At 37.1% G+C, this 17,154-nt stretch overlaps 1 protein-coding gene across 1 annotated transcript; it reads right to left on the bottom strand.

Annotated features, from left to right (window-relative positions):
- Positions 1 to 1,113: 1,113 nt before the first annotated feature.
- TSPAN10 (tetraspanin 10) lies at positions 1,114 to 16,734 on the bottom strand. The gene is made up of 3 exons (XM_074260401.1): positions 16,576 to 16,734; positions 4,241 to 4,875; positions 1,114 to 1,709 (listed from the first exon to the last, which is right to left on the bottom strand). The coding sequence occupies exons 1-3, from the start codon at positions 16,609 to 16,611 to the stop codon at positions 1,403 to 1,405; spliced, it is 978 nt and encodes a 325-aa protein (XP_074116502.1). The 5' UTR covers positions 16,612 to 16,734; the 3' UTR covers positions 1,114 to 1,402.
- Between the last annotated feature and the right edge of the window lie 420 nt (positions 16,735 to 17,154).

Raw genomic sequence — 17,154 nt, 5'->3', positions numbered from 1 at the left:
AATGAAGCATTGATTCCAGTACTCCCCTGAGTCTTCACTTCAAATCCCATCAGATTGGCAAAGATGACAAAAAAAGAAAATAATGATTGTTGAAAGGGCTGTGAGAGAACAGAACCACAATGATATCCTTTGACTATTCATATCCTTTGACTCTACAAAACCAACATACCAACAAACAGGTCATAGATAGCATATTTTTCTTGTAGCAAAAAACTAAAAATAATCAAATAAATTAAATTAAAATAAAATTTATTAGGGAATGGTTTAATAAATTGTGATATGTGAATGCATTGGGAATCGATTGCACTGTAAAAAATAATGAAACAGATACAGAGAAAATCCAAAAGATTTGTGTAAACTGAAATAGAACAGAGCAAACTAAACCAGCAGACCAATATCTATAATAAATACAATAATGTAATAAGGGGAAAACTTTTGAATGTGGGTGTCTAATTATTAAAGAATAATTTAATAAATTGTGATATGTGAATGTATTGGGAATCTATTGCACTGTAAAAAAATAATGAAACCGATACAGAGAAAATCCAAAAGATTTGTGTAAACTGAAGTAGAACAGAGTGAACAAAACCAGCAGACCAATTTCATAATAACTACAATAATATAATAAGGGGAAACAGTTTTGTTGTCTATAGAGTCAAGTGGGTGACACAGTGGATAGAATCCTGGATTAGGATTAGGAAGACCTGTCTCAAACACTTACTTTGCTATGTGAACTTGGATCTCTCTCAGCTTCAGTCTCCCTGATCTGTAAAATGAAGATAATAATAGCCTAGGATAGTAATAATTGCTTTAAGGACAAAATGAAATAATATTAGCAGAGTGCTTTATAATCCTTAAAGTGCTATGCATATGCTACCTATTATTATTATCATTTTTGCTATGAAAGAAAATGTAAGGTGGGGGAAAGCATTATGATAGCTTATAATAATAGTGTAAAAAAGAAAGAACACAAATGAATCATTAAAAAATACAGAATAGAACAAAAGAAACTTCAAGAGGGAACTTAGACAAGCAGAATTTTGTTACTGTTGTGTTAAATTTAATTACTAAATAAAAACTAAACTATATAATAGAAGCAAAGAATTTCATATACAATCATCTTTTTCTTGCTTTATTGAAATATTAATGTATCTTCATAATGAAAATAATTTTTTAAAAAATAATCATACAAATTGACTTTAATGACTTCTATTTTTAAGTCTTGGGGTGCTAGAGAGATTATAATCGTTCTGCAGAAGTAGACAGCAGTTATCCTGTTGCTCCTCCATTATGACAGTCATTGCACTCTGGAGAATTGGAGGATTCACTCCAAAGCAGACAAAAGGTGACAAGGATAACTTTGAGATTAGTTAGGGAGCAATCAATAACTCTCCCACCATTCTCAGTCATTGGCTTTCCTGAGTTTAATATCCCCCACTAGTTTGGTAACTAATAAGAACTCCAACCCTTCTATTACTGTGGTAACAAATGCGTAGTCCCTGATGACCCAGCTGTTCTGGTTCAACCACTGCCTGAGTTTGGGGCTGCATCCCTCAAAATGAACAATGCTTTGAGCTGTAGCCTCATCCAGGCGTAGAACACCAAAGCCACACTGGGAGTTGATGATGGTTCCATTTTCCCAGGGGTTGATGCAACAAGAAGCGGGGAGACCACAGGCCTGCACTCCTGGGGAACTGCAGTTAAAGTATCTGAAAAGTAAGTGAAGAAAAGACATTTAAGGACCTGGAAGATAACAAGGGAATTTCCATCAATACTGAAATGCAGCATCTATAGCAAGGGATTTATAGATGGCAAGGGCCCAAGGTATCATGTGGCCCAATATTCATCAACAGGATTGAGGGACATGCCCAGGGTCACACAGCAAATTAATATCTGATGTCAGAATTGAACTCAGAAAAATGAGTCTTTCTGACTCCACGCCTGGCACTCTATTCACTGTGTCCCCCTAGCTGCCCTGGCAAAGTCATAAACCTAATAAATAGCAGAGTCAAGATGAGAATACAGATCCCCTGAGTGTTTTTCCCATTCTGGCACAAAGCTTCTCTATAGACATGTATATAAAATTTACTTCCTCCTTCAACTTCAGAAACTTCATAGTCAGTGATATGCTATAATGTAAAAATATAATATGTCTATGTGTGTCTTGCTTGTGCTAATTATTGGGGACTGTTTGAATATAAACTGCAAAATATGGGTCAATGTTTCTAGAAAATGAATGAAGAGCTGATTAAATCTGGGATTTCCTGGGGATCTAAGGTATGGGTCATTAGTGAATTATATCTGCTACTATCTTCATTTTACTAGGACTAGTATTAAGTGAGTTGCCCAGAACCATATAGCCAATATAGCCAAGCAGAACCTGAATCTAGATCTCATTGACCTGAGGCTGTCATTCTATCCATTATTCCATTCTGCTTTTCCAGAAGTTACCTGTAAATGACTTTGAAAGTTTTGTATAATTGTCTAGTAGTGAATTTTTTAAATTATGCTCTACTTAAGTGGATAGAATACCAGCACTGGAATCAGGAAGATCTGAGTTGAAACCTGACCTTGGACATTTCCTAGCTGTGTGATTCTGGACAAGTCAATTAAACCCATTGCCTCCAAAAACAAACAAAACCCAATAAAACTTATGTTATACTTGGTCTAATATTAAAATGAATGTGTATGCCCTGGGCATACATTCAATGGATTAAGAGCAAAGGTGTTATGCTGTATCTCAAGGAAGAGGTGGGGGTGGTACCAGCCTGATCTGAAAAAAATGTGCCACAAATAATTATCATCAAAATATATCCTTTGTGTATGGACAGTAATGAAAGCAGTGGGCTTAGAGACCTGGCTATAATACTTAATAAATCCTATTATAAGCTAGAATTCATCCTATTTGTGCTGCCTACCTCAGAAGGCAGTTATGAAGAAAACATTTTATAAATTTAAAAGCATTGCATAAATGTAAAATTGTTACTGTTGCTTTGTAAAAGCAACCATCTATAAATCCCTTGCTATAGATGCTGCATTTCAATATTGATGAAAATTCCCTTTTTATCTTCTGGATTCATAAATGTCTTTTCTTCACTTACTTTCCAGATACTTTAAATAATTGTAAAAGACTTTCTGAGCATACTCAGGCAGATCCCTTAAGCTGTAAGCTATCATTTAACAGAACTGGGCTCCTTTCATCATTATCATCATCTTTATTATCACTAATTTCTATTAAATACGTGTTTGCTCTTCCTTATTAAACATGTCTTTTTGAAGGCAGGTCCTATGTTGTGTCTTTACAGATTTGGGGGAAAACAATTTTGGAGTGGACAGAAATGCAGGATGAAAGTCTCTAGCTCCACCCCTCTAGTCTTGAAAAGCAAAACGCCAGGATAATTTATGAATGAGCAAGTGAGGCAGGATCCAAATGAAAGGAATTTTCTCATTCATCCTCTATCAAATAGCAGGTAAAACTCAGGGTGGGAGGAAAGCAAAGCAGTTCAAAAGAAAGGCATCCTACGAGCTTTTGTGGGATTCTGACTCACAGAAAGGAGGAAGAGCAATGAGGAACCCAGTTAGCCACAGGAAAAGAATGATGATTACGTCTCTCTGGAGAAGAAGCACCATAACAACATCAATTCAGGAGAAAACCTGAAAGCAGCAATAGTTCAGTAGAGAACCATCTTTGTGGAACTAGTAGATGGGAACATAGTGGGGAAAATAGCCCAGAAAATGACATCAGCACTTTGCAACTCAATGAAGAAAGTAGCATCAAATGCAATCCTTGCAGCAGCAGTTTTTTAGGGAGGCAGCAAAAGGCCCGGTTTTGGAGGGGAAGGAAGTTTCCAGGCTGGGTGCAATGGGAGAAGGAATAGTACTGTCTGCCCTGTTTTTCTAGGTGTGTTCCATCAATTCCCTGAACATGTTCTTTCGATCACCAAAATTGTAGGAATCTATGAGAGAATATTCTTCTGTGTCCAAAGAGGGAGGAAGGAATTTTCTTGCTATGTTACTTAATCCAATGCCCTTTGCTTTAAATTAATGTATTTTCTAGTTTGGTCTGATAAAAGAGAAGCATCAGTGAGGAATTGTGAGATGCAATTTTGGATGGACACTGACTCCAGGTCGACCTGGAATATGGGATAGATTTCACCGGACCCAGATTGGAGGCTGTCTCATGCTGCACTATTCCCCAACACACTTCATATAGGAATCTAGGGAAAACTTATTAACTTACAAGTTCAGTTCCCAGTCGTGGTAGGAGACTACCCCACAGCACCTTAGGCCGAATTGGATTTCATCCAAAAGAAAATGCAGATCTGAGTCATCTTGGTACAGAGTAATGGCCATGAGCATGGTATTGTCCAGTACATCCTGGAGTTGGTCCCATAAAGCATATATCAAGATTCCTGCCAATGCCTCTAGAGTCAAGAAAGTGAAGATCCCCCCAGCAAAGAACCAAAGAAGGCAGATGTTCTCACAGAGGGCCCCTATACAGCCTGCTAGGGACACAGTGCTGACTGCCAGTCCCACCACCACAAACAGCAGCATTGGGTCAGTACCCAGGTGGGGCAGCTGCTCACTCCCCAGTGACTCCTTGTCTGCAAAGCCCCACAGTCCCACCACCAAAGTCAGCAGCCCAAGAAGAGAGAAAAGGAAGTTCAGGAGGAAGATCAAATACTTGATGCAGCTGCTCCAAAAATTAAGAGGAAGAGGGAGACTTCCTTGGAAAGCCAGGGCAGAGGGCCACTTAGCTCGGGGAGGGAGGCAACCCCAATCAGAGCCACCTCCATTACGCTTCTTTAGGATTGGTTCTCGTATTCTCACAGCGAGGTTGCAAGACAAAGATGGTGGCTCATTGCACCCAGCTTCCTGAAAGGAAATACAATAAAAATTTGTTAATGACTTACACCACTAATTAAGAACTAGTAAGGACGAGGACAGAGACTAGAATGAAGTATCTGTTCATTATTATCTGCTAAGGGCAGTTAGCTAGCCCAGTGGTAAAGTGCCAGACCAAGTCAGGAACACTGTCTTCCTGAGTTCAAATCTGACCTCAGACACTTATTAGCTGGGTGATCTTGGGCAAGTTACTTAATTCTTTTTTTGCCTTAGTTTCCTCATCTGTAAAATGAGCTGAAGAAAGAAATGGCAAAGCACTTCAGTACCTTTGCCAAGAAAACTCTAAATACAGTCTTGAGCTGTGTATGATTGAACCACAACAAGAAGACAGAGAGAAGAACTGACTAAGAAAGATAAGATTTTGGGAAGAATGGTCAAGCAGATGTAGATAAATGAAATGTTGGAAGTTTTCTTTTGAATCAGTTCCTAGCTGCATTGGCTATGGAAAAAATATATATGTTTTAAACTGTATCTGAGTCTATGACCTCTGGTAAATAGCATGTTTCATCACTGGACTTCTGGAATCACAATTCATTGTTTCATTGATCATAGTTCTTGTGTCTTTCAAAGTTGTCTTTACACTGTCATTATTGTACATCATTCTTCTGATTCTGCTCACCTTACTTTGCATCATTTCATACAAATCTTTCAAAATCTCTCTGAAACCATCCCTTTCCTTGTTTCTTACAACATAGTAGCTTTCCATTACATTCATAAGCCATATAACTTATTCTGCCATACCTCAATTTATGGGCATCCCTTTAGTTTTCAGTTCTTTGCCAGTTAAAATGCATTTATTTAAAACTTAAATGCAAAATAAGAAAAATCAAATTAGAAAAAGAAAGACAGGAAAAGAAAAACATGTCATGTCATGTGCCCAGAAGAACACTGGGAAAGATTAAAAATATGTCACAATAAATTTCATTTCAAGAAAGTAAATATAATAGCAAATAGAAAACATTGTATTCATAACTGTCCATCTTTTCTTTACTTCCTTATTTTTGATTTCTGCTGTGTACTTTTTCTTTTTTTTCCCTTTCCCTTCTGTCTATCTCCTATAAGCAGGCTGCAGTTAAGCATGGATATATTCATGTCTACATATACATATATACACATCCATATACTTATATATATGTTTATGCACACTTATATATATTTATATATGCATATATATTGTAGATGACATATAAATAGATTTTCTTGATTGAATCTTTAAGTTTGACTTTGTCTGAGATCAATAACTACCCCTACTTTTTTTCTAATAAATTCTACTCCTGATCATTGTTATTATATTTTTGTATATCTCTTGCCTTGCTATTACTTAACATCCCTGCCACCCTACCACCCTCACCACCCCTGCAGATCCCTCCTTTATCTTTTTCCTCCCAGTCAGTTGATTTTTGTATTTTAGTATTTGTGCAATATATATTATATGGTCTTCTAAGTTAAATAATCCAGACACGAAGACACAAAGTCACTTGCTAGCTAAGCACAGGAGCTGAGACATTCCATGATGGAATTTGCAGCCAAGGTATCTGCAGAACTAGGTAGTGGTCAGAAAAACTATTGCCCTTTAGAAAGTAGCTATTTATTAGTTTGCATATGTTTCTGAGTGACTGGAGCCTGGATAGTAGCTCAAGTAGAGTGCTACCTGATGGCTAATTTGGGTATTGCATTCAATGGATTAAAATCTTTAAATTGGATTAAATTGGATGCTATCTCTCAATATGCTTAAGGGGGCAGCAACGTTCTAGGTAACTACTGTTTCCATAATGGCCAAAAGTTCACAGCTCTACATTTATTTACAAACAACACATTGGGACAATCAGTATGACCCTACAAACCTGGGACAGTCCTGATTTCAGCATTGAAAGTACATTTTCCAAAATTATATTGTCTCTCAGAACCAACACTGTGGACCCTAAACTTGGATCTGGAGATAAGGCAGCCCTGAGTGTTTGCCTCTCTCAGATGTGTTTCTGCAGGAGCTTGCCTCGATTCCCTAATGTCCACTAGAACCTGATCTTGACCATGAGCTAGCAGACCTGGGTGCACATCATCCCAGCCTACCACCACATAGACAGCCCAAGTTGGCTCAGATCCGATGGGGGCTGGGAGAGCCTGGATCTCCTATTGGAATTCAATGGGGTGCTTTTGACTAGGATCAAAGATCCTAGCTTCTTGAATTGGTAATGCATCACCTAGTTGGGGTTGGGAATCAGAAAGGAATAAATCAATCTGAAAGGACTAGTTTTTTAAAGGGACCACAACCTGCATTAGTCTCAAGGAAAAATAGAATGGCGTAATCAGAATTCAATAACTCCATGAGACAAGAAATATTCAAACAAAGCCAAAAGGTTGAAAAAAATTGAAGAACATATAATATTATCAAAAACCAATTGAACTGAAAACAGCATATTCAAGGGAAAACATTTAAGAAGTATAAAAACTCCCTGAAAAGATGATCAAATAAAACACCTGGATACTAAATTTCAAGAAATCATAAAAGAGGGGCAGCTAGGTGGCGCAGTGGATAGAGCACCAGCCTTGAATTCAGGAGGACCCGAGTTCAAATCTGATCTCAGACACTTAACACTTCCTAGCTGTGTGACCCTGGATAAGTCACTTAACCCCAGCCTCAGGGGAAAAAAAATCATAAAAGAAAACTACCCTGTTCTAATAGAACCAGAGGATAAAGTAAAGATAGAAAGACAATTACTAGCAACCCCAAACTTATGATATCCAGGAATATAATAGCCCAAATAAAGAACTTTTAAGTTAAAGTCATTGGATAGGCAATAATTTAGTTTGGAGGTTCTTGCCAAATTCTTCATATAATTCTCTATCTCGGTAGAACAAAAGGCAGATAAATAGTAATTATTTTCATAATGGTCTTTTTGCTTGTAAGAGGATGCTTAGCATAGAATAAACACTGTTCTAGGTACTGGGAATACAAATGCGAAAGCAAATTTCCTTCCTGCCCTCAGCAAGATTACATTCTAATTGAAGAGATAACTCAGATTGATGAATAATGGCCAAGGGGGGGGCACTTTCAACCTGGAAAGCTGCATGATGGTGAGGGTGGCCACTGTGAAATAGTCTGATGGGAGGAGCATAAAATGGTAGGGCATTTGGCAAGGCTTTGGGAAGGATGACTGAAGAGAAGGGAATGAACCAAGGCAGAGGTGGGACTTTCTCAGATAGTGAAGTAATAGTCTGAGGGAAGCAATCACTAATCAAGAGATCAATTCTAGGGGCAGCAGCTCTGGAGAAGAGACACTCCAGGACATGGTCTCTGGGGAGGGTAGCAAGGCAGTTGGCAAGGCTGGGGAAGAGATATCAGCAAAGAAAAAGTGAAATAAAGCAAGATTGAAACTTTTCATGGTTGAATTCACTTCAAAAAAAAAAAATTGAGTTTGTATTGCCTTTGGGCACATTATGGAACTAATTCAACAATTCTTTTACTTTTCAAAAAAAAAGCTATAAACTATCATTCCATTTGGTTTCAGTTTCCTTTAGTCTTCTCACTTCATTTATTGTGAGAATAAGCATATTTATTGATGTGTTTCACATCTAATAGTCAATTTCTTGATTACTTGGTAAAGTTCACTTGTTTAGAGTCTAGCTTCTTAAATTGTGGTTTATGGCCCATATGGAGTCTCATAACTGAATGTGGGGGCCTCGAATTATGATTTATTTACCAGTAAATATTTAATTTGAGTAACGATTTTATACGCCCATATGCTTAGTATCAGTTAAAAATTTCTCAGATAGAAAGAGGTCACAAGTAGAAAAAGTTTAAGAAACTTGGGTGAGAATATATATAGATAGTTAAATGAATGTTTATAGACATTCTAAAAACTTTATTGGAATACTCTGCTCTATTTTCTGTCATTCTATGATCATCATTATGAAAGCAGAAGGGGGCTATATGGTACTAGTCTCAAGTTATGTAATAAAGCAGTCATCACAATTAGTATGTGATTAAAAAAATAGAAAAGTGGATTAAATAAACAAGAATAGAAATGAATATGTTCTATAGTTTGCCCAGCCTTACAAAGTGCTGGAGAGGGAAGAAAAACTTTTTAGAAATCTAAAAAAAATTAACAAGTTCTTATTTCCTCTCTTTCTCTAAATGAACATCAACAAGAAGGTCCTTATAACTTGCTTATTCAAGCAAAACCAATTCCTTCACTGGCCATGAAGGAATATAAAACTGAATAAAAAACCATTGGGAAAACAAAAGCAATGTTATGAGAAATGCAATGCTATAAGTTCCTTAAACTATATGCCACAACAAATTCCAAATGACTGAGTGATCTAAATATAGTCACATTGTAAAATAGAGAAAAATCAAAGGTTAGAGCTTTCATAATTCTATGAAACTCTTAACTAGATATAGTATAGAAAAGATTACAAAAGACAATATAGATCATTTTGATTACATAAAATATTTTTGCACAAATAGACTAATGCAGCTAGAACTTTTAAAGAGATATTAACTGGGAAAAATGTTTGCATTAAACCACTCTAGTGTTTGACAGTTATAATTTAGAAGGGAAATGACAGAAAACTTCAGAACCATTTCTCAAAAGATAAGTAAGTGGTCAAGGGGGCAGCTAGATGGCGCAGTGGATATAGCACCAGCCTTGAATTCAGGAGGACCCGAGTTCAAATATGATGTCAGACACTTAACACTTCCTAGGTGTGTGACCCTGGGCAAATCACTTAACCCCAGTCTCAAAAAAAAAAAAAAGTGGTCAAAAGAGATGAAAAATTTTCAAAAGAAGAAATAGAAATAATGAATAATCATCTGAAAATTGTTTGAAATCACCAATAATTGTAGAAACATTAATTAAAACCATCTCGACCTAGAAATTCACAATATCAAATGAGCAAATAGCAATAATAGTCAGCATTTATATAGTACTTTCTTTAAGATTTGCAAAGCACATTACACGTCATCTCATTTTATATTTGCAAGACTCATATGAAGTAGCTACTACTATTAACGAGGGAAAGGAAAGGGGGAACCCCGTTTGCTGGCACATAGATAGCAAAATAATCCCATGGGTGCAGTGTCCCTGTAAATGAATTTACAGGCCTGAAAACCTAGATTGATAAATAAAAGGTTTATTGTAGAAGTTTGGAAGTAAAGCTCAGTTAGAAAGACGCCAGGGTCAAAGGTGACCGCTGGCTGGGGGGGGGAAGGAACCCTTACATGGCTGGAAGGATACCATGTGTTGGGGGGAAGGGCTCCTGCAAAGAGGGAGCTCTGGGTTGTTTTTTTTTTTTTTTTTTATACCTAGAAGATGATGGATGGTATCCAAGTTCTTGGCGGGCTTTTCAATTAGCTCAGATCAGGTGAGGGCTGGGGGAAGCTGAGCTGAGAGTGGGGGGCTGGGCCCGGATATTCAAAAGGGTTCTTTTGACCAGGTTTTGTGAATCAAGGTCAGCCATGGGCGTTGGTCAGTCAGAGAGAGGAATCTTAAAGGGACCTCAACCCTCATCATTATTATTATTCCTATTTTAGACAGAAGCTGAGGGGCTAAATGACTTATCTAGAATTTGAACAGGATTAGAACTGAGGTTTCCCTGACTCCAAGTCCAGCACTCTACTCACTGTGCCCATAAAGAGGTGGCCCTTCTTTAAATGCACAAGTGCTCCCATTTTATCCTGTCTTCCCTAGCAGATCGCCACCCACCTTATCCCTTCTTTGTCATTTATCTTCACTGATTCCCTGTCTTCTGTCTGCTTCCCTACTGCCTATGAAAATGCCCATGTCTTCCTCATCTTCAAAAACTGTCACTTGATCCATCCATCCATGTAGCTGTCTCAAATCTTTGAAAGCTTTTGAAAGCTAAACTCCTAGAAAAGATCATGTACAGTAAGTGCTTCTCCTTCCTTTCCCTTCACTCTCTGGAGTCTGACATCTGACCTCATTATTCAACCAAAACTCTTTTCTCCAAAGTCAGAGATGATTTCTTTTTCCTTTTTTTCCTTTTCTTTCTTAGGTAATTGGGGTTAAGTGATTTGCCCAGGGTCACACAGCCAGGCAGTATTAAGTATCTGATATCACATTTGAACTCAGGTCCTCCTGATTTAGGGCTGGTGTTCCATCCACTGCACTACCTAGTTGCCCTAGTCAGCAATGATTTCTTAATTACTAAATCTGATGATCTTTTCTCCATCTTCATCCTTTTTAACCTCCTTGCATTGTTAATCACTCTTCTTCCCAGGTTTTCATAACCCTGTTTTCTCCTGGTTCTCCTCCTACCTGTCTAACCATTCTTTTTCTGCTTCCTTTGCTTTCCAGGACATGTTCACTAACTGTGAGTGACCCCCACAGTTGAGTCCTGGGTCCTCCTTTCTTTTCCCTCTATCCTAATTCAGTTGGTGATCTCATCAGCTTCCATCTCTTAGACCTACTTGTTCATTTCTATCTCCTGATCTCCAGTCTTGCATTTCCGGCTGTTTCAAAGTCTCAAAGTGGACTTCCCATAAGCATCTTAATTTCCATAATCCAAATCTGAATTTATTATCTTTTCTCCCAATTCCTCCCTTCTTCCCAATTTCCCTTTTCTTGATAGTGGTACCAATACCCACCCCCCAGTCACCCAGGCTCACAATCTAAGCTTCATCCTCTACTTTTCACCCTCTCTCACCACTCCAATTCATCCTCCACACAATTGTCAAATTGATCTTCCTAAAAGACAGGTTTGACCCTATCTTCTCTCCATTCAATAAAGTCTAATAGATTCCTGTTACTTCCAGAATAAAACAGAAAGATCATTTGTTTGATTTGTTTCATGAGCTGGCCACATAATCTACTGACCTTCTACACTGACTCTGTTGTATTTTGAATAAAGATACTCCATCTCCAAATTCCAAACCTTTTCCCTGGCTGTCCCCCGATCCCACATCTCCCCCTCCTCATCTCTGCCTTCTAGTTTTTCTGACCACATTCAAGTCTCATTTTCTGCAAGAAGCCTTTCCCAGTTCTTAATATCTTAGTGGCTTCCCCATAAGATTTATTATGTATTTACCTTATTTGTACATAATTATTTGACTATTGTCTCTACTCCCATCCCTTCACTGGACTGTGAATTCTTAGAGGAGAAGGGTTTTTTGGTGTTGTTCTTCTCCTTATTCCCGTGCCTGGGATACACAGTATCTGGTATGTAGTAAGTTCCTAATAAATGCCAATTGACTTAATTTGTACCACCTAGAAAATATAGGAAAATTCATTTTTGGAAGAACTATGGGGAGATAAATATATTAAACCACTGAATTCATCAGTGAATTATTCCAATTTTTCTGGAAAGCAATTTGGAATTTCCCAATAAAAGTTACTAATTTGTTCATACTCATTAACCCAGAGATTCCACTGCTGAGACTTTATTTCCAAGAAGATTATTGACAGGCACAAAATGCCTGAACAAAAAGTATTTGTAATAGCCTTGTTTGTGACAGCAAAATAACAAAAAGGGATTAGGGAATGACTGAGCAAATTGTGATCTATTAACATAATGGAATATTATTACATCATGAGCGATACAAATATGGATAATTCATATACATCTGAAGATTTGTCTCAAGAGAGGAAGAATAAAAAAGGAAAGCCATATAAACTGATGACAATTATGTAAACATTAAACAGTAATTAAATTCTAGTCAAATATAATAGACTGTTTCATCTTTGACTTTGAATCCCAGCACCTAGTTTAGTATACTGCAATTAAATTAAATTGGAAGGGGTATTCTGGGAAGATGACAGAGTAGATCATAAATTTTCAGGCTTTCCAGATTTCCTCTACAAACAGGCAGAAAAAATAAAAAAATTAAAAATAAGTTTAAAAAATAAAATAAAATAAATTGATATTAAGTAACAAGAGTTTAAGCACACACCTTTTCTTTCTTTTAGCAAAAATATTTTCAAATTCCCTTTTATGCTCTGTAGTTTAGCTGTTTTGTACTAAAAACATTTCATTTAGATGAGAATTGATTAAATTGCCATAATAATTGCCCAATGCTTAGGAAGATAACTCCTAAGAGATTCAGGCTGGTATAGTCACATGCTGAAGTGAGCAAGTGGAGGTAAGCCATCATTCCCCTTCCCCTTTTTCCCTCTCCACCCCCCCCCCCAATCTCCTGGAAGATAACATGTCAAATTTGAAAGGAAAGCCAAGAACCAGAAAGGGGGAGTAATTTGCAAGAGAATCTCTGCCCAGGCTAAAGGAGATAAGTGGGAGTCAGGGAAGACTGACAGCTCATCTTGTCTTACTGGCCATTGCCACCTGGTGGTCACAAAAAAATATCATTTAAAAAACCCTAGCCATTTTCACATTTTCATACCTTTCCAGGGATCAGAGACTTATGGTGAGCGCAGTGGATACTTAAGAAATAAAGAAGAGGGACTGTACGAGGGAGTACTGAGCAGACAAAAGCAGGACTCCACAGAGTGGCCCAGGGCAGGCCCCATTGGCAGATTCCTAATTAAATATATATATATTGCATTTTTCCATATAACAGTGCATGGAGCCTTGGGCTTGCCTTGCCCGGCATGGCACCTAGCATATTGGTGCTCAGTGACTACCAAGTTAATGGTGATGAGAATTAGGCTGCCATGACTCAGTTCATTTCACACCAGACAAGATTTGCATTCACTGGGGGTTTCTGTCTTCTCTCTAGTGGAATTAAGAAGAAATAGGGCATGCTGCTACTGCTGCTGCCGCTTCTGCCTGAGCAAGAATCAGACTATAATTTGTTTTGTCTGTGGATGCCTGCAGCACTTCAGGCAGATAAATTGAAGTACTAGGGATTTCCCTACTCAGGAGCTGTCTTAATAAGGAAGCATCATGTTCTATATAATAATAACAGCCAGCATTTATATAGCACTTGAAGGTTTGAAATGTACTTCACATGCATTATGTGAAACAGGTATTATATTATTATTATTATCCATTTTACAGATGATGAGACTAAGACTGAAAAAGGCTGTGATATGTTTAAGGATGCACAACTAGTATTTGTATGAAGCAGGATCTTAATTCATGTCTTCCTGACCTTCCTGTCCAATGTACCTAGTTGCTTACTAAGATCTTGTCAAGGTAATATGTCCTTTACAAAACAATTCAGAACAATGATATATCCATTACACAGAATTTTCAAAGTTGACTCTAACCATATTTATGCATAAATTCCCAGGTTTATATTTATCTGCCTCTAGTCTCTCTCCTTTATTCTGATCCTGAATTAACGATATCTATTAGAAGGAAATATGTTTTGCATGACTTCATGTGCTTGCCTTCATGAGGAAGAGGGAGAGACAAGAGGAAGGGAGAGAATTTGGAACTCAAAATTTTACAAAATGGTTAAAAATGTTTCCATGTAATTGGGAAATATTTAACAAAATTAAAACAAACAAACAAACAAACATGTATTAGATAGCTGATACTAGATATACATTCCAAAATTAACATATTTCAAACAAGTGATCCCTCCTACAAACTTTCCTATGTCTGTCCCTATATGTTTATCAAAGGTATCAATATTTTTATAGTTACCCAGTCTCAGAATCAGTCTCCTCTATTAGCTTATAGTTCCTAAAAGCAGTCTAGTTTTTTTTTTCCCCTTGGCCTTTCTTTGTATCTCAAGTTTGCACAGTGTCTGTGCAATGAGTAGGCACTTAATAAATGCTAATTGATTTACTGCCTCTCACTCCACTGCATCCATCAGTTGCTAAGTCTTATTGGTTTAACATCCACATCTCTTCCATGCTTCTTGGCCACCACTCCAGTCCAGGGCCTCATCACTTCCCTCATTCATTTTCTTAATATCCTCCCAATTGGACCTCCCTGTCTTAAGTCTTTCCATTTGCTAATCCATCTTCCATACAAATATCAGTGATCTTCCTATTACACAAATCTGATCATGTTATTACATTATTCAATAATCTCCAGCATCCCCTCTTACTTTTAGAATTCAATACAAACCTCTGTTAGATTTTAACCAAACCCTTTACAAACTAGTTCCAACATACATTTTTCAGCCTTATTACATATTATTCTATGGTCCAGTCAAATTGGGTTCTCCCTTGATTTCACATCTTTTCCCATGTCTGGAATCTATTCCCTTCTTACCTTCAGAATCTAAATTCTGAAGCTCTTTATCCACAAGTACCTTCCTCAAATTATCTTATAATTTCATTGTATTTGTAGATTTATTTTGAATCTAATTATATATGCACTTGTTATATCTTCCAGAAGAATTTAAGCTATTTCATCTTTGAATCACCAGAACCTAGCACTGGGTGCTTGGCACTTGGTAAAAGTTAATTTCTATCTACTTGTTTGTTTGTTTAATTGAATTAATTTCAATTGAAATAAGAAATTCAAGGACTAAACAAATGTTAGCTTCCTCAACCTCTGAAAATGCAAAATATTGAAGTTCCTTGAATGTCCTTCTACAATCATTCCATTTTAGTGGTAGGTGCTAATAAAGAAAATAAGCATTTATATAGCACTTACTATGTGTCAGACACTGTTCTAAGTATGCTTTACAACCCTATTTCATTTAATAATATGAGAAAGAGCTTAGCATTAAGTTCAAGATGACCCAAAGTTGGTCTTTGCCATATGCTTTCATCAAATGTTGTTGTTCAGTCATTTCCATTATGTGCAACTCTTCTTGACCTATTTGGGGATTTCTTGGCAAAGATACTAGAATGTTTTGTCATTTTCCTTTTCCACTCATTTGACAAATGAGGGGAAATGAGGGGAAAAGGGTTAAGTGATTTGCCCAGGGACATACATCTAGTAAGTGTCTGAAGCCAGATTTGAGTTCTTCAAGTTGAGTCTTCCTTTCTCCAGACTTTTCTCTTTACATGAAATAGAGCCATAGTAACACATGGGTAAAGTAGAGTTGGCAGAAAAACCATGAGGATCCTTTTGTATCATGGACTTCGGCAGTTTAGTAACATCTATTGGACTCCTTCTAGAAAATGTTTTTAAATGTATAAAATAAAATAGATCATAAAAGAAACCAATTACATTGAAATAAATTGAATTATATTAAATTAATTAAATTCAATTACATTGAAATAATTGAAATAAAGTTGTAACTTGTTGAAGTTTTTCCCATTTAAGTTTCTAGGCACCAGGATTTAGTCCAGATATTTTATTTTATTTTTTTGAAACTCTGTTTTATTTATTTATTTTATAATAATAGGTTTTTACTTTTCAAAATACATGCAAAGATAATTTTCAACATTTACCCTTGCAAAATCTTGTGTTCTAAATTTTTCTTCTTTCTTCCCCTTCTCCTAGACAGCAAACAATCCAATATAGGTTAAATATGTGCAATTCTTCTAAACATATTTTCACATTTATCATGCTGCACAAGAAAAATCTGATCAAAAGGAGGAAAAATGAGAAAGAAAAAACCAAGCAAGCAAATCACAACATTAACCAAAAAAAGGTGAAAATACTATGTTATTATTTACATTCAGTCCAGCTATTTTATAGACAAGGAAACAGACTTCAATGACTTGCCCATCATCACAGAGTAAGTCAGAAGCAGAATGGGGACCAGAACAAGGCTTTCTAGTTCCAAGTCCAGTGCTGAGGAGCTCTAGAGGAAAGAATGTCAGCTTACCCTTTCTAACTTACTTTGGGGAGCAACTGTGTTCTTTCATCTTCCACCATCTTCACCTTCTTTATAGAAAACCCCTGACCAAAAGGTAAAGGAAAAAACTCCTTTCTCTCTGCACAGTTTGTGAAGATTGCAGGAGTTCTACTGGTGTTGATAAAATTCCCGAGGCTCACTGGAGGCTAGCTAAGAACCACAACCACATGGGATTGGAGTGCTCTGCCAATCAGCCAGATACTGGAGTCATAACCGAATCATGTGAGAAGTCATACTTTAGTGCTTAAGAATTGCAAACATTTTCTCTTCTGGGGCATCACTAAGCTAACAGCATTTCTCAGATGCAGCAACCGTGTATGGATTCTTTATAGTTCATTTAACAACATTACTACTAAGGCAGCCTTCTCCTTGTTAACATTGTCATCATTTTAGAAGCTGGCTGCTTCCAGCTGAGTCTTCTGAGAGGATGCTAGCATAGCTTAGTAAGTGTCTCAAGGAAGATTTGAACTCAGGTGCTCCTGACTCCAGGGCTGGTGCTCTAACTGCTGTACCTCCTGGCTGCTCCTGGTTTTGATCTTTCGCTTTGTTAATTTAGGAAATCT

Source organism: Sminthopsis crassicaudata, chromosome 4, assembly GCF_048593235.1.
Source record: "Sminthopsis crassicaudata isolate SCR6 chromosome 4, ASM4859323v1, whole genome shotgun sequence".
Taxonomy (NCBI): domain Eukaryota; kingdom Metazoa; phylum Chordata; class Mammalia; order Dasyuromorphia; family Dasyuridae; genus Sminthopsis; species Sminthopsis crassicaudata.
Note: the sequence above shows the minus strand (reverse complement) of the source record. Positions and strands in the feature narration are given on the sequence as shown.